General features: G+C 34.5%; 2 protein-coding genes across 4 annotated transcripts; both read right to left on the bottom strand.

The window, feature by feature from the left end:
• Positions 1-5,445: 5,445 nt before the first annotated feature.
• LOC130943880 (uncharacterized) lies at positions 5,446-10,964 on the bottom strand. Of its 3 annotated transcripts, none has more exons than XR_009071906.1 (10): positions 10,675-10,964; positions 10,015-10,124; positions 9,754-9,885; positions 9,589-9,662; positions 9,381-9,486; positions 8,652-8,720; positions 7,904-7,968; positions 7,713-7,811; positions 6,764-6,874; positions 5,446-6,497 (listed from the first exon to the last, which is right to left on the bottom strand). XR_009071906.1 is itself a non-coding variant. In XM_057871952.1 (10 exons), the coding sequence occupies exons 1-10, from the start codon at positions 10,841-10,843 to the stop codon at positions 6,435-6,437; spliced, it is 987 nt and encodes a 328-aa protein (XP_057727935.1). In that variant the 5' UTR covers positions 10,844-10,964; the 3' UTR covers positions 5,448-6,434. The 3 variants fall into 3 exon arrangements, 2 of the variants coding, with proteins under 2 accessions (XP_057727935.1, XP_057727936.1); XM_057871952.1 differs by having other exon boundaries at positions 5,448-6,497; positions 6,764-6,863; XM_057871953.1 differs by having other exon boundaries at positions 5,448-6,497; positions 6,764-6,863; positions 10,015-10,118.
• A 10,810-nt stretch (positions 10,965-21,774) lies between these two features.
• On the bottom strand, positions 21,775-26,259 carry LOC130944378 (proton pump-interactor 1-like). Its single transcript, XM_057872680.1, has 8 exons — positions 26,039-26,259; positions 24,954-25,361; positions 24,269-24,454; positions 23,996-24,175; positions 23,441-23,635; positions 23,107-23,205; positions 22,441-22,950; positions 21,775-22,348 (listed from the first exon to the last, which is right to left on the bottom strand). The coding sequence occupies exons 2-8, from the start codon at positions 25,320-25,322 to the stop codon at positions 22,016-22,018; spliced, it is 1,872 nt and encodes a 623-aa protein (XP_057728663.1). The 5' UTR covers positions 25,323-25,361; positions 26,039-26,259; the 3' UTR covers positions 21,775-22,015.
• Between the last annotated feature and the right edge of the window lie 846 nt (positions 26,260-27,105).

Raw genomic sequence — 27,105 nt, 5'->3', positions numbered from 1 at the left:
ATATATTATGACCAACTTAAATGTGGGTCAAGTTAATTTTCTTAGAAGTAGTTCAATTTTTTTATTGAACAATTGCTTCCAAAAAACTTTATAAACCAAGTTCTTTTAGAATGAATTCTATATTACAATTGGAACAATAAAGGAGGTTGAGACCGAGTATGGCTGATGGTATCGTGATTGTAAAGACTGGTCATGTGCTAGATCCAAAAACCCACCCCCAACTCAAAAGGTCATTAATTACATCTCAGGAGGCCTTGCCTGTGGAGGAATTTCCAGTTCCATTAGGAAACAAAGCTACAGGGACATGCTAACCCTTGAAGGAGATGGAACGGAGTTGTGCCAACCAGCATGTCCGGCTCTAGGTATCACTTTTCAACCATCTAATTTCAAATATCAAAGCCCAAACCTCGATGAACCAATGGTGATATCATTGACCATAGGAGACGCAATAGTTCAAAAAGTCCTGGTGGATCCTGAGAGTAGTGCTGATGTATTGTTCTTGTTAACATTTCAAAAGATGCAGTTGAACAAAAATACACTACAACCTTTGTTTGGAGAAATAGTCGGGTTCTCCGGAAAAAGAGTTCCAGTAACAGGTTATGTATGGTTATGGATGGCTTTAGGGGACCATCCTCACTCAAAAACCATAGATATCCAATATCTAATAGTTGGTTGTGCCAGCCCCTATAACATCATATTGAGGCGGCCATCATTAAATTCTTTTAGAGCTATTGTTTCCATTATTCATTTATGCATTAAGTTTCATGTGCAGGATGACGTCATTGCAACAATACATTCTAACCATAAAGAGGCGAGACAATGTTATAACACCAGACTAAAAGCACGAATGCCGACCTCAAGATCAATCCCACAAATCAACTCGATGTATAATGCTGATGACTTACCTCTACTAGCCAAGCTTGACCCCCGATGTGACAAAGAAGGGCGACCAACACCAATAGACGATCTCCGCAAGGTAACTCTCGCTAGCAACAAATCACAATGCACTAACACTGGCTATGCTTTCAATGCAGAGGAAACAGCTAAGCTTGTAGCCCTGTTTCAAGCACACGCAACCTATTCGGTGGACATGCCTGGAATTGACCCAAATGTTATGTTCCATAAGCTTGCTTTGGACCCCAAAGCTCGTCCAATCCGCTAGAAAAAGCGTAATCTCGGACAGGAACAAAAAGAGGCAGCAGTCAAAGAAACCCAAAAAATTGTTGAGTGCAAGCTTCATAAAAGAGATCCAGTTCACGTCATGGTTGGCAAATGTAGTCATAGTAAAAAAGATCTCAGGAAAATGGCATTTGTGCATTGACTTTACAGACCTAAACAAGGCCTACCCAAAGTATTCTTACCCCTTATCAAACATTGACAAATTGGTAGGCAAAACATCAGGTTTTAAAGTTTTAAGCTTTATGGATGCTAATTCAAGCTATAATCAAATACAAATGCATCCTGAAGACCAGGATAAAACCGCATTTATAATTGATCATGGCAATTTTTGTTACAAAGTAATGCCTTTTGGTCTTAAGAATGCAGGAAAAACATGCCAAAGATTGATGGGCAAGATCTTCCAATATCAAATCGGACGAAACATGGAGGTATATGTTGATGACATGGTCGTTAAATCAAAAACAAAAAACTGCCACCACTTCGACCTTGAAGAAATTTTCCAATAGCTCAGGAGATACAATATGAGATTGAATCCTGAGAAGTGCGCATTTGGAGTTCAAGGAGGCAAATTCCTTGGATTCATGTCAAGGGATCGAAGCAAACTCAGAGAAGTGCCGAGCTAAAACAGATATGAAATCCCCACGTACAATCAAAGACGTGCAACAACTGACCGGATGCCTCACATCCCTCTCACGATTCTTGCCAGCGAAGGCAGCTAAGTCGTATCACTTCTTTCATAGTCTACGGAGGAACAGGAGTTTCACATGGATGGACGATTGCGAACAAGCAATTATCAATTTCAAAAATATTCTCTGCGCTCCACCTATATTGCATAAACCCGTATACGGTAAACCACTCAATCTATATCTTTCCATTTTTACTAATACTGTCAGTTCTGTCCTTGTCACATAAACGAATATGGAGCAATACCCAGTGTATTTCGTCAGTAAGGTGTTACAAAATGCAGAAACTAGATACCCAACCATTGAAAAAATGGCATTCACCCTGATAATCACATCAAGAAGGCTTCGGCATTACTTCCAAAGTCATGAGGTCATAGTTCGGACAAACCAACCACTACGCCAGATACTAACACGCTCGGATTTGGCGGGCCGATTAATAAAATGGTCGATAAAACTCTCAGAATATGACATCTCATACCAACCCAGAGGATCATTGAAATCACAAATCTTAGCCGACTTTATCGTCGAATTCACAACAGCAGATGACACCTTTTCCATCTGGGAGCTATACATCGATGGAGCCTCCAACGAGGATGGTTGTGGAGCTGGAATCATCCTCAAAGATAAAACCGACGTGTATGTCGAGCAGTCAATCAGGTTTTTGTTTACAGCAAGCAACAATCAGTCTGAGTACGAAGCCTTGATAGATGGCCTATGATTAGCAAAGGAAAGAAGCATTCAACATCTCAAAGTAATTTTTGACTTGCTATTGGTTGTCAAACAGGTAAATGGCAATTTCCAGGTACGTGATCCCTTTTTGGAGCAATACCTAAACATTGCAAAAAAAAAAAAATTGATAAAAAATTTCTAATATTTTGATATTACACATGTACCTAGAGAAGATAATAATAGAGCAGACATTCTATCTAAACTAACTACTTCTAGGATTGTTGATATAGCCCTAGAATTATCACAACTAACCTTTGGGGAACCAAGTATTTGTGGTATAAATGTTTTTGCTTTGTCACCGACAACAGATTGGAGAACATCCTATGTGGATTATTTGAAAACAGGAAAAATACCTACATCTAAAAGAAAGCCAAAAATTCTCAAAACATGAGCAAGCTACTTCACCCTAGTAGGTGACGACCTATACAGAAGAGGATTTTTTTCGGCCACTCCTGAAGTGCCTGGGAGTCGAAGAATCCAACGTTGAAATTCAGAAGTACATGAAGAAATTTTTGGTACACACATAGGTGGACACCGCCTAGCTACAAAACTCCTCAGAGCAAGATACTTCTGGCCTTCGCTTGAAAAAGATTGCATGGATAAAGTCCAACACTGCGATAATTGCCAGAAATCCTCGGGCCTTTCCCAATCTCTCGGGATCAGGTAAAGTTTTACTCGTTGTGATAGACTATTTTACAAAATTGATAGAGACGCAACCACTTGCTAAAATCACCTCAAACAAGGTAAAATCTTTCATATGAAAATTTCTTATATGTAGATATGGTATGCCAAATGACATCGTAACTGAGAATAGTCGGCAATTTACTGACAGAAAGATAGCATCCTTTTTACAAAATCTTAACATTAAACACCATTTTTCCTCCATTGAGCACCCTCAGACTAATGGGCTCGCTGAGGCTGCAAACAAGATTATTTTGCAGGCTTTGTGAAAAAAACTAGCCGATGCCAAAGGACAATGGGCCGACCTAATTCTCGAAATCCTGTGGGGCTATAACACCACACCACATTCAACAACAAAAGAAACACTATTCAGGTTAGTTTATGGTGCAGATACAATGATTCCAGTGGAAATCTCACAAGGGTCATCAAGGACCGACCTTTTAGATGATAACATCAACAATGAAAACAGACGAGATGAGCTCAACACATTAGATGAGGAACGCAAATTGGCAAGTCTTCAGTACCAAGCAATGCAAATTTCCATACAACGGAAATACAACAAAAGAGTGCAACCTAGGACATTACAACAAGGCGACCTCGTCCTACAAAAAGTAAAAGATGTTCGAAAATCTCCAGGACAAGGAAAGCTCGCCGCCACGTGGGAAAGCCCTTTCAGAGTTTCAAAGGTACACAGACGAGGAGCATACTCTTTACAAACCTTGGAAGGAACCGAGCTTCCAAGCACATGGAATATATCGTCATTACATTCTTATTTTATGTAACTATGTTTGTAACATTGAGCGGTACTCTTTTTCCTACCGCCAAGGTTTTATCCCGCACAGGGTTTTACTCGGAGAGGTTTTAATGAGGCCACCCAATTCGCATAGGAGGACATTCTCCAACGCAGTCGAAATAATATTTCATATTCTTTACAAAATTTTTCTAACCAACAACACACAAGAGTTTGAATTTCAACAAATGTGGCTAAAGTGTCATATCATTCCAGCAAATGAAAACAAAAATTTGTCAAAATAAACAACAGTACTGGTGTTTACACACCACACAATCCACATTATTCTACAGAATCAAAAGTTCAAACAAACAATAATATAATTTAACATAGAACGTCCTAAAATCAGGGACTTTTTTCAACAATCTCCGCATTATCATCTTCCAATTCACCTCCAGCTTCATCATCTATGAGCTTGTCGTTGACCACTATCTTGGTGACGTCAAGGCTCCAAACATCAAATTCTGGAGCAAACGCTTTCACCTGGCTGACGGCGCAATTAAACCCCACTGCAAACATCTCCATCATCCCATTCTCAAGTTCATGCACCCTAGAAGTTAGCTTCCCTTTCTCGTTGTCAGAATCTTTAATCTGACCTTGCAAAGCTCGGATCTGATCATGCAGGTTAGACATTTCTCCCTCCATACTCTTCATTTTTTACGTCATATCAATAACGACTTCATCTCTTTCCTTCAAAGACTTCTCCAACTCCATCATCTTATTTGCGTCTTTCTTCTCTTCCACTTCGAGCAATTTCATTGTTCGGCCTACGCAAAACATCTTGGCACCAATAACCTGAGACGTAGCCAAAAAACTCCGTTCATAACATTACTGAATAAATTAAAAAGTGTTTAAAGTGACAATTAGATTCTTAACGATTGTTGGTTTTAAACTAATTAGTCTTTGAAAAAAAAAATATCAATTACGTCCTTCATAATATCAAATGGTAAACACGATATGTCTTTCCATCAATTCATCATGTAATATTTAATAGTGGTGTTTATCTGCATCGTTAACTACAATGATATGTCTGTTTATAATTGTCACAAAGATTGCAAATTTTGAAACGAAACTTTATCTATTTTATTAAAATTCATGATAAATAAAGAGTAATTTATAAGGGTTATATAGAAACTCAATAGATAAGGAGAACTTCACTGTCCTAAATGACATGGTCTTCATACTTATGTGACAACAATGTGACACATTACAATACATAACAGTACACATAAATGCTACCATTAAATTTTGCACAATAAATTAACAAAGGACATAATATATCTATCGTTTGTTATCTTGAAAGACCTAATTGTTATTTTATTCTTTTTCTATAACGTCCAAAATGATGAGATTCAACATTTAAAATAGTCTAATGATAAATATGATTGATTTCATTACAAATTCATCAAATAAATACAATTGTCCAGCCAAATATGTAAACAAGATGACTGAAATGAAAGTACAAATATAATTCTTATTGGTCACATGAAAAAATACTCAACCATGATATTTGCATTGACTCCATTAAAAGACTCTCCTAAATTATCCTTCTATCGTCTTCAACCTCTTGGAAACTCTCACCATCTAATCACCCCGAGTTTCCCTTGGACCCCAAACCACCACCCTTTCCCCTCTTGATCTCCTTTGCCTCTGTTCATCTTTGCCGCATTCATTCGTCTTTGCCTACCCCTGTGGCGCTGCTATGCCTTCTTTCCTTTTCAAGGCAGATATGGACTTGTCTTATTACATGCTTCCGGAGATGTTCCGGTGCAGAGCAAGGCTGCTAACGAGCACTACTTTGAGCCTTTCGCACTCGCAATCTCAGTCCAAGTCACAAATGAGCCATAGCTTAACAAGGTGCTTCTCCTCTTTCTCATACCCGCATCTTGCAGTCGCCAACAGTGCCCCCCTTAATTCATTTACTGTTGATGCATTTTTATTTGGTGGTGCTATCAGAGAAAAACTTTTAATATCCCTTTTGATTTCTCAGGGACCTTGTATATTTTGCCCCAAAAAAGTTCAATTTTTGGACAAATTTTCAGTGCCTATATTCTATCTAAATGCATTTGGTTGAAGGTTGAGGATGATTTGTGAGCTGGATGAATGTTGAAGATGAAGGAGGGGATAATTTGGAAATTGAATAGGTAGAAATAGTAGCTTATCATTATTGTTTTTTGGTCAAAAGAAACTCATTTTGTCATGGGTACATCTCACAAGTTTTGAGTTGTTTTTTTTTTTTTTTCATAGGTAATTTCGTCAGCATATTCACTCTTCATGGATAAAAATGGTAGTTTATTCCCTTTTTTTTTAATTCCTGAAAATGTTTACATAAAGAAGCTCTAAAAGTAACTCTAGTCTCCAGGTAGAAAGTTTCATAAATACCGAATAAGCTCCACTGCAAACTTCCCTTTCTTTGTTGAGTTAATTTCTCCAATCTGCACCCAACATAAAGATGAAACAAAATCAGGATCTTAATTTGTATGCGCCAGCTTACACAGACATCCAATTATATATTACTGCATCGACAAAAGTATTCGACTCAACCGACTCAACCACCCGCCGTCCGAAAAGTCATATGTAATGCAAGTATTCGATTGGATATCAATGTAAGACTCTTTTAACATTGTTAATGCATAAAATAAAACATAACTGAAAGTGCTATGTAACAGTATCTAAAGTCATTCATGTGATGCTAAGTTACCTTTAATCTACCTCTTCCACTAACTGATACAATGTCTCCACTTTTCAGTGTGGTTCCTTTGGTAGTAACAGGGGTCCAGTTTATACGCACATCACCATTGCTACAACAAAACTATCATATATTAACAATCACATTGTTAATGTCATATAAATCTTACCAGCGTCTATATAGTAAGACTTATTGATGAAAAGGTATATAATACAAATTACAAACAACATCACATTATTTTTTACTGAAAATTCAGTTGGTCCTAAGAAAATAATAAAAAGAAGCATCTAAGCATGCTCGTAGCATAAGATGACAAAATTTTGATAAAGAAAAAAAAAAGAAGGCATCAATGTAATCAACCATAAGTCCAGAAAGAACACAGGGAATGCATGAAATATGCACAAAATCATGTTCCTTCCTTTGATAACCAATTATCCACAATTTTAAAATTCCCGAGGGTCGATTTGCAGTATTTCAAAGTTTAGGGGTTAAACTATAGGGTAAAGTAAGTTTTTTGTCCTTAACATTGGCAATTTTCTTCAAAATTACCCTAATGTTTAATTCCATTTAATTTTGTCCCCAGCATTTTAGATAGAGTTAACGTTCAGGAGTAGTTTTGACACAATTTGAAAATGTTAAAGACAAAATTAAATGAATTGGATGTTAGGGGTATTTTTGAAGAAAATCACAAACATTAGGGACAAACAGCATACTGTACCCTAAATTACACATGATGTGGTTAAAGGCTTAAAGCTAATTGAATTTGGGTGACATTGAATTTATGCATATGTTTTAGTACATTTTTGTGGAAGATTCATAGTTAACGATATTTCACAAGCAAAATCAAAACATAAAACAAAACAAAAAGATCTTAGGGACCATTTCAATTTAGGCAAACAATAATTTAGAATATTCTAACAGAATTTGAATATATGTAGGTACAGCTGCTGGAGTTGCCAACCTGATCAAATCAACTAGCTTGGAACGTGAAATCTTAAAACCTGCACTAGCCAAGGCATCAACTCTGAGTGATGCTTCTATAGTTTTAAACGTGGTTGTTCTGCACAAGGGGGAAAAATCAAAATGATAGTCTCAGTACCAGAAATAAACATTCATGAAAATATGAGATTGAAACCAGGATCAAAGATGCACCTTGGTGGCTCGTAATCAAGAGAAATTAATGGTATCTTACTGCAACTTACAGGAACATTACGAACCTGCATAAGAATAAAATATAAAAGTTTAAGTCCTATCAAATCACAGTATAGAACTTACCTCAGAGCAATCTATACAGAAAATCACACTGCCTCAGGGCTCCGATGTTTACCAATGTGCCACCTTTTCAGAAACTTAATATCAAAATGCTACTCTTTTGAAACTAATTAGCCAGATGTCATTCTTCCTATATTATGATAATTGATCATAATTAAAAATAAAATAGCAAATCAGCTGTCACCTTAGCAAAAGGTGGCATTTGGCTAATTAGTTTCAAGAAGGTGGTATTTTGATAATAAGTTTTGAAAAAGGTGGCACATTAGTAAATAACCCAGCTTGTTCGATCAAAATATGGGCAAGATTCAAGAATGCTTTGGAGTAAAAGGGAAAGGTAGATTAAATTGCCAAACTTTATGTTACCATAACATCAGTGAAAAGGTAAATAAATTCATCTTGTAATAAGGATGGATACTCTCATATGGTGCCATACCCTAGTTAGATATATTTTGGAATTTGGATGGTCCATCATCCTAGGGCCTAGATCAGTTTGAAACAAGATTGATCCATATCAATGAAAGAATTATCAAATATGTAACATTGCACTTAGAAAATGTCTCTTGTTCTGATAATTAGATGCTTATCAAGAAACGTAAATTGCAAAAAGCAGTATGTGAAATGGAGATACCTTATCCAATGACGACATTAGAAATTCAACAAGCTCTGGTACGACAAGTATCTGAGCACCCTGTTCTCCCTGGGTAGAAAAGGTGACAAAATCAATTCAAATATGTGTCGTACCTACTATAGCTTTATAAACAGATTTGACTGTTTATTTTTTTCTTTTGTTCTTTTATGATGTTATCCACAATGCCTGATTTGTTTATCTAAGCATAAGATAAAAGAAACACGTAAACAAATAACAAATTGATGTCGTTAAAACATTAGAGATAACAGCAACTTTATACAAGAATGTTATAATATGCACAGGCCAGAGGGATGTATCTAAAACAAATAAACAATAGAGAACTCATGAACAGGAAAATTCTTATGTAAGAGGTAATAATTTGCAGATCATATTGTATCATATTGCCACTGAAGTTCATTATATTTCCATATAGCTTATAATCAGGCTTTTCTTTGACAGAATCTTCATATCGTTGGACTGGATAATGAAGTCTTTTGAAATGTAAAAGAATCATTAAACAGTGTAATACAAATTTATGAAACAACATGTGAATCTGGTTAACTAATTATATATTAACTTCTGCCATATTACCATTTGCACACTCCTCAGTACAAAGCGATAGAGCCCCATTTCAAGTAAACCTTCATGTATGTAATAAATAGAGAGGGGGAAAATTTTATTAAAAATAAAAAGGAAAAAGAAAAGGAAAAGAAAAGACAAGAAGAATACCTGCAATATAATATCTCCAACTTTCTCCCTAGTAATTCCTGTACCAAGAATTGAGCCAAGGAAGTCACCATGAGAACAAGATTCAAATCGAAAGTTCCCAGAGACACTGAAAAGAGCAAATTTATGCAACCATTAGAATGGAGGTCTAGAAGCACCACCAATGGATGTGGTGTGCTTGATAACATAAATTAGAAAATACAAGATTTACCTCAATGCCGAAATGATATCTGGATCGCTTGTCAGTTCTTCCGGATGTCCAACAGAAATTCGACAACGTTCAGCCTAGAGAATAAATTATACATGTAATGCCTACATACACATACAGAATAACCTGCATATCAAAGGAATGGAGCAAACTTTTATGTGTATTTACCTGGGGGTAACCTCCTTGAGCAATTGCTTTCACGTCAGATAATTTTTCCAAAACTTTCATAGATTCTTTAAGCACTGGAGGTGTTAGAAAATCTGTATGGAGAATCTCTCGTCTTAATGATGCACGTCTAGCCTACAATAAACGAAGCAATGAGCATCAGATTTTCATGAGAGGAAAAGGCAGAGCAGCAAGGTTGTTCACGACATGAGTAATTAATGTAATTACAGAATGAAAATATATGTGGACCAGAGAAAGAAGTACCATCTCAAGAATATGCTTCACTTCTTTTATTACACTTTTCTCTACCACTCCATTCAGTAGCTCATCAACATCTCCCTTTATAGCTTGCACTGTGTGACTTACATCTGAAGCTTTACATCATAAGGCATTACTTAGAAATGTGAAAACTTGGATCATAATTGTTGGCTTGTAGCTATTTTGTATAACTACTCAGCTCCTTTCTCACTTCAGATTAGATTGATGAAAATATTGGCCATAGTTCAATTGGTTAATATGCAAGTGAAGCACTTCATTGTTATTAAAGGCTGAAGTTTCAACCTTCATATGCTAATGCTATAAGTATAGATCATCCTTCATCACCATGAACATGTAGAGAAAAGTTATTCATGTTTAACCATCCTCTACTTCAAAAGTCATATAAATGAAAATGCAATCAATTAAACTCTACAGTGTAAAGCTCTGAAATTGAATTCTATTATTATTAGGTATTAATTTTTTAACCCACAACATATATCCTTTGTTTATCACTGCCCCCAGAATTCCAATCCCCAAAAAGATTGCATTTTTACACAATTTAACATAACGGGTACGCAAAAAAAAAAAAAAAACAATTATTGAGTTGCACATGGCACTGGAAATATCCAAAAAAGAAAAAAAGGATGAGAGAGATAAAAATGGGACCTGAAGAAGCAGAAACAGAGAGAGGCAGAGTGCAAAGGGTCCTTGGGAAAGAGAAGTAGGGATTGGTAGAGCAGAGAAAATGGGATTGAGAGAGTGCGAAAGCTTGAGCTGCTGCTCTTCTAAGACTCCATGAAGAAGTTCCGACGATACTGGCAGTGGCAGCAGCCATGGCAGCAACAGAAACGAATCTAAGGCAGCGAAAGAGGGGAAGAAACTTCAGCTGCTGGTGTTTTTAGAGAGAGGAGCATAGGAAGAGGGGAAGAAAAGAGAAGCGTAAGAAGCATGCCGCTACGTGTGGAATGAATGTGGATATCATCCGGTTCAATAATACGTAGCATTAAACCCAAAGTAGAAGTCAATATTCAAAATTACCTTTAAATTTGACCTCCACTCAACTTAATTCTTCAATTAAAAAAGAGCAATGCTAGGGGCCATCAATTTTTGTGATTGTTAGCCATTAACTAGTCATTAATGATGATTTGATGGTGTGAGATTGGTGTGAGATTTCATCCAATGGCTCACCTTCCTCTGCTGATTACATACTGGCCAAAATTCAATAAAACTGCTGACCCCCTAAACTTTTTCATTAAAAAATGATTCAAATTGTACTTTAAATTTTTAAAAAACGATTCAAGTTGGTCCTTTCATCTATTTTTATCGTAAAAAATTAATATGGCATAATTTAAAATTGTTTTATTTTTTTTGTTTCTCTTTTTTTTTCTCCTTTTTAATTGAATGAATAAATCTCTCTTTTCTCTCTTTCTCTTTTTTTTCTTTTTTTCTTTTTCTTTTTCTTACCCTAAAATAAACAGAATAATTTATTGATCTAATCATGATGATCTTAAACTTATGCTGCTTTGATAATTCCTGCTGGATTTCTTGGTGACTTTTCAGCAATAGATGTGTTATTTATTGTTTTCATGCTCATATAAAAAAAGATTTTTAAGTATGAAAAGAGGTTCTTTTTGTTTTGCAAATTAGTGATACATAGTTTGTTATGATTGTGATTTGAATTTATAATCGCGAACCTTCTTATAATCATAGGGCAAATTCTCTCATTTATCATTGCATTGATTTTGTGATCTTAAGCAGTTATGACTTCAGCAATAGTTCTCAATCCATTTCCGCCTTAACTCGCCGCTATTTCTACTTTTTCGGGTAATAGAGCATGTAGGTGAAGTTTATGATGACGACGACGATAATAATGGAGGTTTTGAGTCTTTACTTGTCGTCGAATTTTTTGAATGTGATGAAAATAAAGACTTTTTTGATGGTCCAATTTTCTTTGTGGTATTCTCTGGCTAAAGAGATGGAGGAGAAGGGAGATGGAGAAGGGGATAGTGGGATGGTGGTGGAGTGGTGGATGAAGGGAAGGTGAGGAGAAGGATAGTGATGATTGTGCTAGTAACTAGGGTGAGAAAAAGAGAAGAAAGAAAGAAGGAGATGGGGGATTTAGTGATAATCAAATTGAGGAGGAGGAAGAAAGGGAGTTTGTTTAAAACGGTGTAGTTTAGGCACAAATAGCAAAATTATGTCGTTTTATCGTGCTCCGTCATCTTTTTAGTAACAGAAATGAAATCAATTAAAAATTGAAGAGCTAAATTAAATAGGAGCTGAAATTTCAGAGGTCCTTTTAAATATTAACTCCCCAAAGTAGTTTTCAAATGAAAAATTTGGTCTAAAAAATCTTCATTCCACTTTGTGTTGTATAAATACTGACACGAATACGAAAAATAATATTATATCCAGATATATAGATACACACATTTTAAATTTTTATAAGAAATAGAGATTATAGCATATATAAAATATATAGTATTTTTTAGGTAAATTATAATTATATTTTCATATTTTAATAATTTTATATTATAATATAAATTAATTTTTTATTATATAAATTATTTTAAAAATTTATTTTAATAAATAATAATATATTATTTCTAAACTCGTTTTAAGAATACATATTAAGAGTAATACTAGACACGCTGATACGTGATAATATTTAGATATGTCCAGATGTGTTTAGAAAAAAAATTTATTTTTTATTAAGACATAGTTGAACAAAAAAAACACATATGTCAGACAATGAATGACGTGTCCAAAATGTGTCTGATATGCGAATACGATAACTCAATCAAGTGTAGATTGCATTACTTTTAATTTCTCATATTAAAAAAGATACACCTAGTTATACTACTTTTGAGCTTAACTCTAATATATATGACGCAAATAATTTTGGAAAACTTGAATAGAATAAAAATTTATTAGGATACAAGGATCAAATATAAATTTTTTTTAGGAATAATTTAAGTATTTACTAAAACTTTTGGTAAAAATAAAGAAGTTTTCACCTTAGACATATAAATAAGACTGGTTTTTAAATATATAAAATATAAATAAATGGTCAAATTAGTTGATTAAATCTTTAAATGATCCTCCAGATTTGGCTCATGCATCAATTGTATCCCTGAATTTTCAATTACACTATTTTGGATCTCGATATTGAATTATGGACTCCATAAAAGTCTTCAGGCCCATTTTTGGCATGACTCAGCAGCTAAAATGATGAGCTGGTACAGTCACTGCCACTCTAGCATTAACAACGGCTAGGTGACATGAAAAAGAGGTGTTAATACTCCATAGCAGTCCTTGTTTGCATTTATAAACCCTAGAACCCATCTTCTTTTTGTACCTCTTCTTCTTCTACTTTATTTCTTCTATATTCTTGTTGTTCTTCTTACTCTTTTTCCAAGTCTCAATGAAACTTTTGAAGACATGTACTAAATGATAGGGGCCTAGTCACATAGCAGGAAGCTTGAGCCACTCGTCTTTAACTGCGAACTGGACAAGTAGAATTTCCATCCACATCAAGTACAACAATTGCACACATTAACTCAATGAGCATTACTATTTCCAAAATTCAACAGTTTTCATATCATGTATGGTGAAGAAAAAGTTTAGCCCATATTCCATCAACTAAAAATAGAGCATCTCATCCTAACAAAACAACAAATAAAACCCTAAACATTTTAACAATGATAAAAAATTCCAACTACAGACAAAAAGTAAAAACCAACAAGCACTCTTTAATCATCAATGGTTAGTAAAAAATAATAAGAATAAAAAAAATTGTCACTGTTTACTAACCTCACTAATGATGCCAGTGTTGCCTCCTCAATGGCGACACCAGTAATAACACGCAGATCCTTAAAATCGCCAACTACATCACCATACTAATCCTTCGCCATTGTTAGAAGAAAAGAGAGACGAGGTATTGGGTGTTGGAGAAAAGAGGGAGAAGAGTTGTGCATGATCTGAATACATATGCCTTCTAACGTTTTGTTTACCTCACGCACCCTAAACGGCGACGTTTTGGTCTTGTTGCGTGCCAAAATCCTAAACGACGCCATCCCTTACATCGAGCGTGGAGTGACTGTGCCACGAAAATGGTTTCTTTTAATTTTTTCTCTCAATTTTTTTGTAAAGTGTGATTTCTCATTATTCATTATTTTTTCTCACATATTTTCTCTTAGTTCTACTTAAAAAATGTATGGTAAAAGATCACACTTTACAAAAAAATTGAGAGGATCCATTTTCTGTGCCACATCAACTCTCTGATCTGTTGAGTCATGCCGAAAATGGATATGAGGACTTTTATGGAGTCCGGAGTTCAATTTCGAGATCTAAAATAGTGCAATTAAAAACTCAGAGGTACAATTGGTGCACGAGCCGAATCTAAAAGACCACTTTAAGGATTTAGTCCAAATTAGTTCTAAAAAAATCACTCGTTATCTACATTAGTCTCCGAAAGATTTGTTTTAATCAAATTCGTCTTTCAATATTTTAAGTTAGTCATTTTAGTCATTCCGTCACTTTCGTTGCTAATGACGTCAAAATTTATTTATTGACATGACAAGTTAATTAACACCACAACATGCACCTAGTAGTCCTAACTACCGACTAACATGATTAATTTATAAAATTACATCAAATCAAATTTTAAATTGAGGAATTCTAATGCCTCAAGTTCTCCTCTCAATTAGGTTTTTATTTGATCATATTTCATAAACTTATTATGTTGATAGTCATTTAAGACACTAGAAAAAAAGATCTTTTTTATTTGGGCTTGTTGGGCGCCATTATCTAGATAAAAAAAGATATTTTTTTCAACGAAAAAATATCTTTTTTATTTTTTAGTGTGTTTGGCAAATTTCTAGTAGTAAAGGTAAAAGCACTAGAAAAATAAATAAAAAATATTTTTTTGAGAAGCTGTAATTTACATCTTTTTTTAAAAGATATTTTTCATTAAAAAAAGATGTTTTTTATGTAATAAATAAATAAAAAGTATTTTTATATTGTTATACCCAAACATAATTGATAAATAAAAAGATCTTTTGGAATGAGATATCCAAACATAAAATTACTTTTACTTTTTTCATAAGATCTTTTAAAAAAAGATCATTCGAAAAAAGATATTTTCTTAAAAACTCACCCAAACAAAGCCTTATGTGTGTATTGTAGTATCACTTAACGTATCACATTAATAAATTTTGGCGCCATCAACAAAAAAAATAACAAAAAGACTAACTCAATTAATTTAAAAAATTTAAATGACGAATTTTATTAAAAAAGATTTTAAAAACTAATTTAAAAAATAAATAATCTCTTAAAAACGAATTTAACCATTATCCCTATAAAAAAAATATCCTTTTGGATATAACACACTGCATCAAAGACAAATGGTAAATAACGTGAATCAACACGATATTCACATTCGACATGGTATGACACATAAACATTGCGAGCTTGTTGCTTTTGGCAAAGTCACTGCACCCATTATTTTGCTATGCAGTGAGTGTGTCACTGCACCACAGGTTCATGAAAGTACCGTATTTTAAAGGCATCAAAGTGCTAATATGAAATTCACAATATCAAAACAAAAGGCATTTTTTGTTTTTATTTCAAGTTAACACACTTCTTTACTTTTGAAAGAGGTACAAGTGTAACACCCATCCATGTGATTACAGAGTCTATTGTAATTGTAGTAAGCTAGACTTCAAAAAATCATAGCCTAAAAGGCTAGCTATTATAGTGAAAAAGTCTGAAGACTTAAGATTTTTTTTAAATAAATAAAATAAGTGTTTTATTTACTAAAATATACTATTTATAATATTTTTACAAAAATGTACCGTATCTCGTTTATACGGTAAACAAAATAAAATACAAAACTATGTGACTGTATCACATTTATATACGTGGTGTGTATTGGTCTTATTTTGTTTACAGTATAAAAGAGATACATGCACTCTTTATTGCTTTTACAAGATGACGAGATAAGAGTGAAAAAGGCTTATATATATATATATATTGTTCACAACATCATTTGAGTCCTAATTACATCTATTTCTTCAATTTTTCTTTCACTTCCACCCTTTTCTAAGTATATTATCGAATTATTAGGAGATTATGGCGCGCGCCGATGCACATTATACAGACATCAACCAACTAAACGAGACATAGCATATCGCTGGGATAACCGACTTTGAAGTTAGTGTTGTTTTTTTATGTTTATGTTAAAGTATACATGTGTAGCTATATTTAGAATACTTTTATAGAAGTAGTATACAGTATATGTTAGGCAAATAAATATATTGCTAACAATGGTTTAAATAATAGGATATGATTTTAGATATTAGTAAAATGAATTTGTTATTAAAATATTTATTTAAGTTTGTTTTTCTTTAAAGTAAGTTATTAAGCATATGTTTATTAATTTAGTTATTAATTATTTAACTAAATGTTTCTGGTTAACTTAGTTAAGTAACAAGATGTTTATGCTTCTAGTTATTAATTATTTTAGTAAATGGTTTTATTTAAATTTGTTGTTTAAGTTATTAAGTTGATGGCTTACTTGTTCTTACTTGTGCTAAACACGTATACATTCCTCCAATTCTACGCATCTCCCTAACGAAATAACACATACATGATTGATATTTATACATAATATAACAGTGATAAATGATATTAATTATACCACACCTAAACGAGGCCTCACCAATATTTAAGATTCTGTCGAAGGGTAATACGGAGACTCTACGGTCATCCAACTACATATTGCTGGAAATAAATATGGTACTTTAATCGGTCCGACTTCACTACTTGGTACTGAACACTTCTGTAAATATTGTAATTCTTCACACCTACATCACTGCATCTCTACTCTTGAATATGTGACCAACCCGAAACTCCACACTATCATCTTCACATGTGTTGAAAAACGAAGTTTTTTCGTGCATCGCGCCCAAATCCAACGTCTGATATAATGATTGGGTACAGCTGATAAGGCCGAAATTGAGTGCGGGGCAAAATGAAGATATTGAACTGATGGCTCCAACAGCGTCTCGCGTACAAACTCCTCCTCATCATCATCTTCAGAAGAACCACTATCGTTGCTATCCGCAACATACTCATCGTCAGATTCCTCACCATCCACATCTATGTCTTCCACTGGACTCGCAACGTGTATCGGTGGTGGTGCGAGAGGTGAGTCGTCCTACACAAAATCTGAGTGGCCAAATCCACCGCCACCAACATCACCGACCTCCTCAGAAAGCTCCATAACTTGTTCCGTCATGATTCTCCCATAAATGTCAAACATGAGGTGCACATGATCGTCACCATTGAGTCAAAACAGATGAAACCGGAAAACTTCATTTCCATCAGTGCTAGCAACATGTATCCGACCCTTCCAATCTCTTTTCTCCTGCTACCACCAACACTACTTAATATTAGACTCTTCAACTCGGACAAAGAACTAACTTCCCAGGTGCAACAGAATGAAATTATCACACTTAAATATGATATCGGTGTCACTGTTTCTCATATTGCAATTGAGATACACACTTACAACCACATATCCACCATCATTAGACATTTTGGCTTGTTTTTTGGAAGAAAAATGGAGACGAAGTGAGATGTTTGTGAAGAATGCAAATGATTGCACATCCTTTTATAGCTGCTAAAAATTTGTTGTAATGTATCTCGTTTACACTGTAAACGTCATAATCCTTCATATATCTCGTTTACAGTGTAAACAAAATAAGAGTTCATGTATCTCGTTGACACTGTAAATGAAATAAATACGTCTAGTGTTTCGTGCCTTATCTCGTTTACAATGTAAACGAGATATGTACACTCTTATTTTCGTTTACACTGTAAATGAGATAAGAAATACGATACAATTTTGTAAAAATACTACAAATTATTTATTTTGGTAAATAAAATATTTATTTTATTTGGTTAAAAAAATTCCAAGTTTTATATGACTTTTTTTCAAATATTAGTCTCTCAAAACTCATAAGGTGAATGCTATAATGCATTTAACATTGTGTCTAATTTCCTAAAAAATAAATAGATAATATTTAATAAATTTTAAATATTTTACTTTTTACTTTAAACCATAATTGTCAGAATCGAATCGGTGATCGAACCGATTAGACTACTAGATCACTGAATTATTGGTTCAACCAGTAGATCACTAGTTGAACCGGTTAACCCAGTTTTATGTAAATAAAAAATAAAAAATAATAAAAAATTTAAAATTAAAATTAAAATACATATTTTCATTAACATTTTAAGAATATCTAGCTATTCTAAAATAATATGAAACAGAAACAATACGTATTTTATTATTTTTACTCTATCATAAATATTTTTATTTTATTTTTATATTAAAATAACTATTATTTTCAAATTTCAATAATTTATTAATTAGTTTATATCTATTATACTATTATATACTACAAGTATTTATTGAAAAATAATATTAATAGATATTATATAATTATAAAAAGAAAAAATAAGTGAATTTATAATTATTGTTAAATAAAAATATAATTAATTTAAAAATGAGTGAGTTTATAATTAAAATTAAAATAAATTAGATAGAAGTAAACTTTTTTATAAAAGATATTTATATGTAATATAATTTGCATACATATTAACAAGAAGCATGACAACTTGTTGGTTGTGAATAGCATCTCTCTCATTAAGGAGATGGATTTGAACCCCATCTCAAGCATTTTGAAAAAATTTTAAATTCCAAACAGTTCGGTTGAATCAATTTTTACCAAGTTTGACCAATTTTTACCGATTCACTTTGGTTTGACCAATTCGTGTCGGTTCTTTATCTTACACGGTCCAAACATCAAACTGGACCGATATAGGATTTGTTTCACCGGTTTTTTGGTTGAACCAGTCTATCCGGTTTGATTTTAATAACTATACTTTAAACATTTTATTTTTTACCTTTAAAAGTAAATTAGGCAATTTAGGAGTAAAAGTCCTTTCCAGTCCTTAACCATTTACTAAATGGACATTGCGTTCCCTAACAATTATAAAAACACAAATCGGTCCCCATCCACTTTTGTATTTATTCAATTCAGCCTCTAGAACCGGTTAATAACAGGTTAACGCTGACGTGTCAAGTAAGGTCTCCTTCGTAATAGGGACAAATCGCCCCCAAAACTCTTCAACCATCTCCCTCATCCAAACTCTTTCTTCCTCCTCTCCTCCCTCTTCTCCACCGCTACCGCACTCACACTCCTCCCTCTCCCTCCAATCCTCCCTCTTCGCCACCCCACCGGAGTCACAATCATCATCATCATTAATAATATCATCACTACCATTTATACATGATTAATGAAAAATTTATATTTTTCTAAACTTTCTCTCCCTTCTCTCCTCCATTTTCTCCCTCTCTGCATTTTCTTTTATTTTCTCATTTCTCTTCATCACTCACCGCTACCATCACTACCACAACAACATCATGAGTTTCCTTTATTTTAACATTCAAACTTTACTTTTTTAGTCTTTATTTTTCTGCTAATTTTTTCGAAAAATAAATGAATTTTTTTTCTCCAAGTGATCAGGATATTTCTTTAGTGTGATTATGTTTTTTGTTTTTGAATTTTTGGATTTTGATGATAATATTATTGATAACGATAATGATTGTAATGAGGTTGAAGAGAAGTGAATACGGTAATTTTGATGATGATTGCCGTGGTGATGATTTTGATGATGATTTTGGAGAGGAGGTGAGGCGTATTGGAGGTGTTGGGGGAGGGGGTTAGGGTTTTGGAGTTGAGAAAGGCAATAGAGAAGAGGGAGAATAGGAGGGAGAGAGAGTTTCGGAGGGAGCGGGAGTGGGTGAAGCGAGGAGGGAGATAGTCAAGGGGCTCATGGGGTGATTTGTCCCTATTACAAAGGAGACAAAGCCACTTAGACACAGTTACTTGACACGTCAGCATTAACCTGCTGGCAACCGATCTCAAAGGATGGGTTGAACAAATACAAAAGTGGATGAGGACCGATTTGTGTTTTTATAATTGTTAAGGGCGGAATGTCCATCAGATAAAGGGTTAAGGACCGAAAAGGACTTTTACTCGGCAATTTAGACACCATAAAATTCACCAACTCATAATATATCATCCTCTTTGTGAGTCGCCATTTCAATAGTTTTACTCTACAATACTTTACTAGACCACCTTGTCAAAACCCTCCAATAGTAACAATTTTCCATAAATAACCCTTTCTAATTGACTGATTATTTATACAAAAATGTTATTTACACACTTAAATCAGTTATAAATCAACTATTATATATTTATGTATAAATATATGTATAATTTAAATTATTTTTAATGTGTATTTTATATTATAATGTGTATTCTATTGTAGTGGCTGATTTTAATATACACTTAACATAATTGCTTTTAATATAAACACTAATATAATGAATTACAAGATCTTGAAAGGGTTAAGTACGATTTTGGTCCCAAAGGTAGGAGTTGAAAATTTTTTTTGTCCCCAACATTTTTTTGCTTACAAAATCGTCCCTAAGGTTTAACTTGGTTTTAAAATCATCCTTCGGACCAAAATATCATTTCCCTTCTTTCCCAAAATCAACCAGAAACAGAGGCAGAAGCAGAAGCAGAATCAACAACAATGAAACAACAACCAGAAGCAAAAGAACAACAATAAAAGCAGAACCAGAAGCAAAAACAATAGCAGAAGCAGAAAGCAGAAACAGAAGCAACAACAATGAAACAACAACCAGAATCAGAAGAAGAACAAAAACAATGGATAGTGGAATCAGAACAACAACAACAACTGGCAATGAGGACAAGGAGCAGCGGCAACCGGTGAGGAGCATCAACGACCGTCCAACATCGCGGATCTGCTGGCGTCGACGTGACCTTACTCCAGCGATGACGACAGGACATGGCTTGATGGCGACCGACAACGGCGATTCGCGATGAGGACGAGACAGGGCGTGGCGAGCTGGACGCGGTCTCCCTCAACGCCTCCATTTCTCTCTTCTCTTCCTCTCCACTTCTCTTTCTCTCTCCCTATGCTCTCTCTTCTCTTGCCGTTAGTGTAAGTGTGTGCTGAGGAAGAAAGGAAATGGCGAGATCTGACGGTAAAATCCAGTGACGAGAACCGAACGACGAGGAGCAACGACGGCGACGAGAACCGAACGACGAGAAGCAGTGGCGGCAGATTCCCTTCCCCTTCCACCTATTCTTCCCCGAAATCCCTCCCCCCAGCGTGATTTCCTTCCCCTTTTCCCCATTTTCTTTTCTTTTTTACCCGTTTTCTTTTCTTTTTTATTTTTTTTTAATAAGAGGTAGTTTGGTAATAAAAATAAAAAATTTGTTAAAAATGACGATTTTAAAAATAAATTAAACACAGATTTTATAAGTTAAAAAAAGTTAGAGACAAAAAATTTCCAACCCTACCTTAGAAACCAAAATCGTACTTGAGCCATCTTGAAATAACTATCACTATAAAAAATCCAAGACTTTATAAGCCTTTTTTTTATAAAGTACATAAAATATTTATGAAAAGAGAGTGATTTTGAAGCCAAGTCAATCACTTCGGACTTCGAAGGAATAGTGCTCTAAATCATCAAAAGATTCAAGACTACATAACAAGCAATGCAAAACTCTCAAGATTAAGTTTGAAAGCCTACCATACCATGGTGCCATTCCTCTCACCAAGTTAATTTAAACTATAGAAACAAACTCCAGAATCCAGTAATAAACATGTCAAAAGATAGCTGAACAAAATTTGATAAAAAGGTACAGTCAAACTAAAAAAGTATCAAGTTTTCTCCCCCCACAAAAGCAGAAGCTAAAAGCACAGGAGTTTTGCATGATCAATATTAGTAACTTAAAAAGGCTACCCCTCAACAAACCTAGCCAGCCACTAGGAAAATTGGTATACACTTCCTTCTCTTCTAGATCTAAACCTTTGGTTTTTTTTTTTTTTCTCTCTTTCTTCAGATAAGATAGATGTATGCAATAATGAGCAACACCAGAACTGCCAAAACGAAGGCGGCAATTGAGGCATACAACATGTTATTGTTGGTAGACTTTTTCCGCTTAAGAATGGCCTTTGGAATCAATTCAGGGCCCTTCGCAGCACGGCTCCTGGATCTAACACTACTTTCCTTCAGGGCCTTCTCCTTCACTGCCACTGGAGCTGGGGCTTCGACATTATCCTCCTTTTCTTGCTCTGTGGCCTCCACTGCTGCTGAATCTTCTGGTTGTTCCTCAGGATTCGCATCAGTTGCTGCCAAACCTTTCTTCTTTGCTGCTTTCTTCTCACGGTCCTAAAGATATCAACATATTTAGATATATGCGAAATACGAAAATGTTTTGATTCGAAAAACATACATTGAAAGAAGAATTGTGTGGCAGTTACCTTGAGCTTCTTCTCAGCTTCCTTTTGTGCCTTGATGGCAGCTTTGGCGGCAGCTTTCTCTGCTAGCTTCTTCTTCCTTTCCAAGGCCTGCTTTGCCTTCGCAATTTCCTCCTCTCTCTTTATCTCTTTCAGCTTTGCTGGATCAACTTTGGGCTCCTTGGGAGTCTCCTTTACGGGTATCGCGAAGTCATATTCATCAGTTTCCTCTATATCCTTTGCCAGCTTGGATTTTGAGTCTTTCCCTTTGTTCTTGGCTTCTTTTGGAACTGCTTGAGTGACCAAGGTTTCCTGAGGAGCAGGCTTAGGCTCCTCCTTTGGCTGTTTTGCAACTGCTTTTGCCGGTGCAACAGTTTCAGCAACCTTTGGCTCTTCCAGGATTGGCTTTTCGTCAGGGTTCCTCATCCGCCCATCCCTACTCAACTGACGCATATCCAATGATGGAAGGATTCTTTTCTCATAATCGTTCCTGAAAGCTTTGTCACTGTTCCAGTGTGACATAAATTTCTCGACCTGGAACCAAAAACGCAAATAATAAAATATCAAATAAAATACAAGTAAGATCGCATCCATAACCCAGAAACAAAATAAACAGATGCGAGAGAAATTTCAATGTCATTGTTAAATAATCTCACGGTGCTTTAAAGAATAAATATCATGAGTACAAACCTCTGTCTGTGAAAGTTCCTCGATAGCACTAACATCTTTCTTTGCAGCAAGCTCCTTTGCTTTGTTCAGAATTATACGGGATTGGTGGAAATGGGAATTCTGAGAAAGATTGTATAAATAAAATTAAGAATCAAGTGCAAACACAAGACTGGGAAAACAATTCAGCCAAGAAATCATGATTGTAGTTACTAGAACCAATTCCGACTGACAAAACATCAAGTATGTTAATTAAGAAACAGTATGACGAAATTCTACTATTGCAGAGTGGTGGTCATTCATGTTAGACAATCGCTGTGAGGACTAGAAAATGCTAGTATTAAAATGCGAAACATACCCCCTCGTCACGCTTCTTTCTCAGCTGTTGAATACTCTCATAAGCCTGTTCCCTCTTTTGAGTGATAGCTGTCAGTTCATCCTGCAGAGTCTGGATATCCTTGTCGATGACTTTCAGTTCATCATCAATTTGCTTGATTTTGGACCGAATCGCTTGTCTCTCCTTCTTCACTCCATCCAAATCCCCACCAATAGCCTGCAATAATTCGAAGGCAATTAATTCTAATGAACTCATTGAATAGTAAAAGTTTCAAGTATATTCAGGGTGCCTTTGTCGTTCATCTTCAAAAAAAGCTTTGAAAACTTGATTCTTCTATATAATTGAAAAAGCTACAAAATGATTTTCTTAATTGTTACTTGTTCAACTTTTTGAAGAGAAAAAAGCAGAAAACTGATAGATTTGAAAAATTCAGATTATTCTATATTCATACAAATTTATGGAAAGTGAGTTTTTTGGTTAAAACAAGCGATCTTTTGCCAGAAAAAGCTATAACAAAAGCACCCTGACACTTCATAAAAAGAAGCTCAACAGAACAATAAAGCAAAATTATCTTACCTTAACCTGGTCTTGAATGGCTTCCTTCTGTCCCATAGAATCCTGTAACTTGGCCCTCATGGCAGCATTAGCAACAACTTTCTCCCTTGTCCCCTCAAGCTGTTTGATTTCTCGCATGATTTGCTTTTCCTCGTTTAGAGAAATACTCTCATGTTGTATGCGGTATTGCAAGCTATATATCTGCATCAATCGAAGCACAAAGAAGTGGTCGGTTAATAGACAATAGATGGAGGAATTAATATGCAATTCAAAGAAATCGAACTCGTAACACACAATATCATTGAGTTCCTCCTCCGATGAGCATAAACCACTGCGACCAGCATTGTTGTTGGTACGAAGCTTGCCCAGTGCTTGTTGCAGAGGTTCGATCTCTTTTATTTTCTCATCCACAATACTCTGGAATTGCCTGCTGTCACCTCTTAGAGCCTTGATCTGAGAAATTAACTCTGCCCGTTCCGACTGCAAGAGTAAGACCAAATCAAATTTGCATTAAGCTCTCATCATCTGTCATTGAATTGAACATACTCAATAATACATCCTGAAGATTTGGGAAAACTAATCTAGAGTTATAAAAAAAATAAATGAATAAAATAAAAAAGACATGCATTATCAAAAGAATAAATATTTGACTCCCTTGCAATAGTGCTCCATGTAAAATCAAAGCTAGTCAAGCGTAGATTTATGGTAAACAATAAATTAAGATTTTCTGTCAAAAGACACAACAGTAAACAGCGGAAAAATCAGCAACTAGTTATTTTTGAAACATATGAACAGTTTTTTTTTATCACCCTTGCCATCACAGTTATTAACATTAGGAACAACACATATGCTCAGACACCGAAACCAACCCCATATTCGAATACATCCTACTTCTCACCTTGGATTCTCTTGTCATTTTCAAATTTTGATAAACAACAACTAAAAGACAAGTAGCCGTGACAGATTATTTAGAACTCACCCGCTTAGCTTTCAGTGCTTCAGTGACCTGATATCGGGCTTGATTCTTCTTGGTAATCTCTTTGTCAAGCTGATCAATCTTAGATTTAATATGTGGATCCTCATAAGGCCGGCACCTAACAAAATAGAAGGAATGAATCTGCTTAGGTGCAGGCCACTCTTCCGCTGCCTCTTTCGGAACACTGGAATCAGAAACTTTATTCCCTTCCCCTTTAGCAGATTCATCTCCATGTGAGCCGAATTTGATGGCCGCGCTGGAATCCTTTTCCAGCTTGCCATGCTCCTTTTCATTCAAAATAGGTTTGCCTCCTTCAGCACCAGTATCCATTGGTCCTTGAACCATCTCAAATCCAACAACCTCGACCGCCATGGCTCCAATTACAACACACCCTCACAAAACTAAAGAAACCTATTCCCAAAAGAACATAAAAATATTAGGAAAGAAAATCAATATTGAGGGAAATCAAATACGGAGCAAGCGTATACTAATTCAGTGATTCTGATCCACATGATCAATAAACCAGGCACAAAATTCTTAAACCACGAATCAAAAACAAATCCTTTTTGCAACAATTCACAAGATTGTTATAATTATCTAACAAATTTCAAAAAATTAAAAAGTACCAAATAAAAAATATATGCAGGCCGAAGTCGAATGAACGATGACGATATAACACCTCACTTCATCAATCAGTACATGAATTCCATCAAATTTGATCAGAGCATGAGAAAATCAACATAGGGATCTAAAATGCTATAACATCTCCACCTTTAATATGAAATAGAAACAAATCACAAACACCCAGATGATATAAACGATAAAAATCATCTTTTTATGCATCCAAAACCACAGCTTCATCAAAATGGAAAACTCGACATGCAAATCCAAATCCCAGAAAACTGAGCTACAAGCACGAAAATTTCGACAAGGTTATATATGATCTGAATACATTTGAATGATCAGAATCAAACCCAGAATTTATTCAACAAAAAAGACAAAATCATTGAGCGAATGGACAGAAAAACCAAGACCAAAGAAACAGAACAAGATAGAAAAATTGCACCAGAAAAAGATGGAGAGAATACCAGACAGTGAAGAAGAAGACCCTCTTTTGAGAAAGGGTCTCTCCAAAAAGTTCAGATCTCGCTCTGTTTTTTTCTACCTCGGACCCAAATAAGCCTCTCTCTTCCTGCGACGAAGAACCAGTTAAAGAGAGAGAAAACAGAGAAAAATACAGAGAGAAGGAGAGAGAGAAATATAAAGATATAGCGAGAGAGAGACTATAATCTTTTACAATTTACACTTTTTAACTATTTATATTTATATCCAAAAAATTAAAAAGAAAAAAAAGTAAAGATTTTTGTTTCACGTTCAGCAGCGTAGATCGCTATTGTCCTGAATTTCTTCAGAGTAAAAAAGGTAGGACTTCCGTTTTTCTTGACAGTGTTATTTTAAGGATTTATTTTTGCTTTTTTTTTGTTTTATGGAAATTATTTTCTTCCATTATTTGCGACAAAGAAAAAAAATATATAATATGTAGAAAAAATTTTAAGTATATCGAGAACATCGGTATTCTGGTTATTTTAACTGTTGATTTTAATTAATATATATTATATATATATTTTTTATAATTCAGATTAATGATTAAAACAACTAAAATATTGGTGTTCTCAGTACACTTAAAACTCTTCCATGTAAAGGGTTCTGGGTTTTACAATTTTGGCTGTGTGCAAGTTTTGTAGGTGTCTCTTTATTTTATTTTATTTTATTTATTGTTTTTAGTTTTTTACTTTTTTTGGGCTCTGTCTAAGTTGGAAGTTTTGTTTCTTAAAAGCAACATATTTTGCTACTATGGGGTTTTCTATGATATGGTTGGTTTTTGGCAATTGCAGTTTTCTACAAAATAGATAGAAAATAGAAGTTAGATCATAACCTTGAAGTTGAACTTACCTAACTTTTTGCAAATAAAAATATCACTAATTTATAGACCTTTTAAAAAAAAATCCTAGAATAGCATATATGCTTTTAAGAAATATAAATATATTAATAAATAGTTGAAAATAGTGGAAGATGTTTAAAATAGCTTATAGATTTTTTGTTGTTCAAATTATATCGACATTGCTAGTTGTTCATACCCTCTCCCAACATTAAG

The sequence above is a fragment of the Arachis stenosperma genome, chromosome 8 (assembly GCF_014773155.1).
Source record: "Arachis stenosperma cultivar V10309 chromosome 8, arast.V10309.gnm1.PFL2, whole genome shotgun sequence".
NCBI classification, from domain to species: domain Eukaryota; kingdom Viridiplantae; phylum Streptophyta; class Magnoliopsida; order Fabales; family Fabaceae; genus Arachis; species Arachis stenosperma.
Note: the sequence above shows the minus strand (reverse complement) of the source record. Positions and strands in the feature narration are given on the sequence as shown.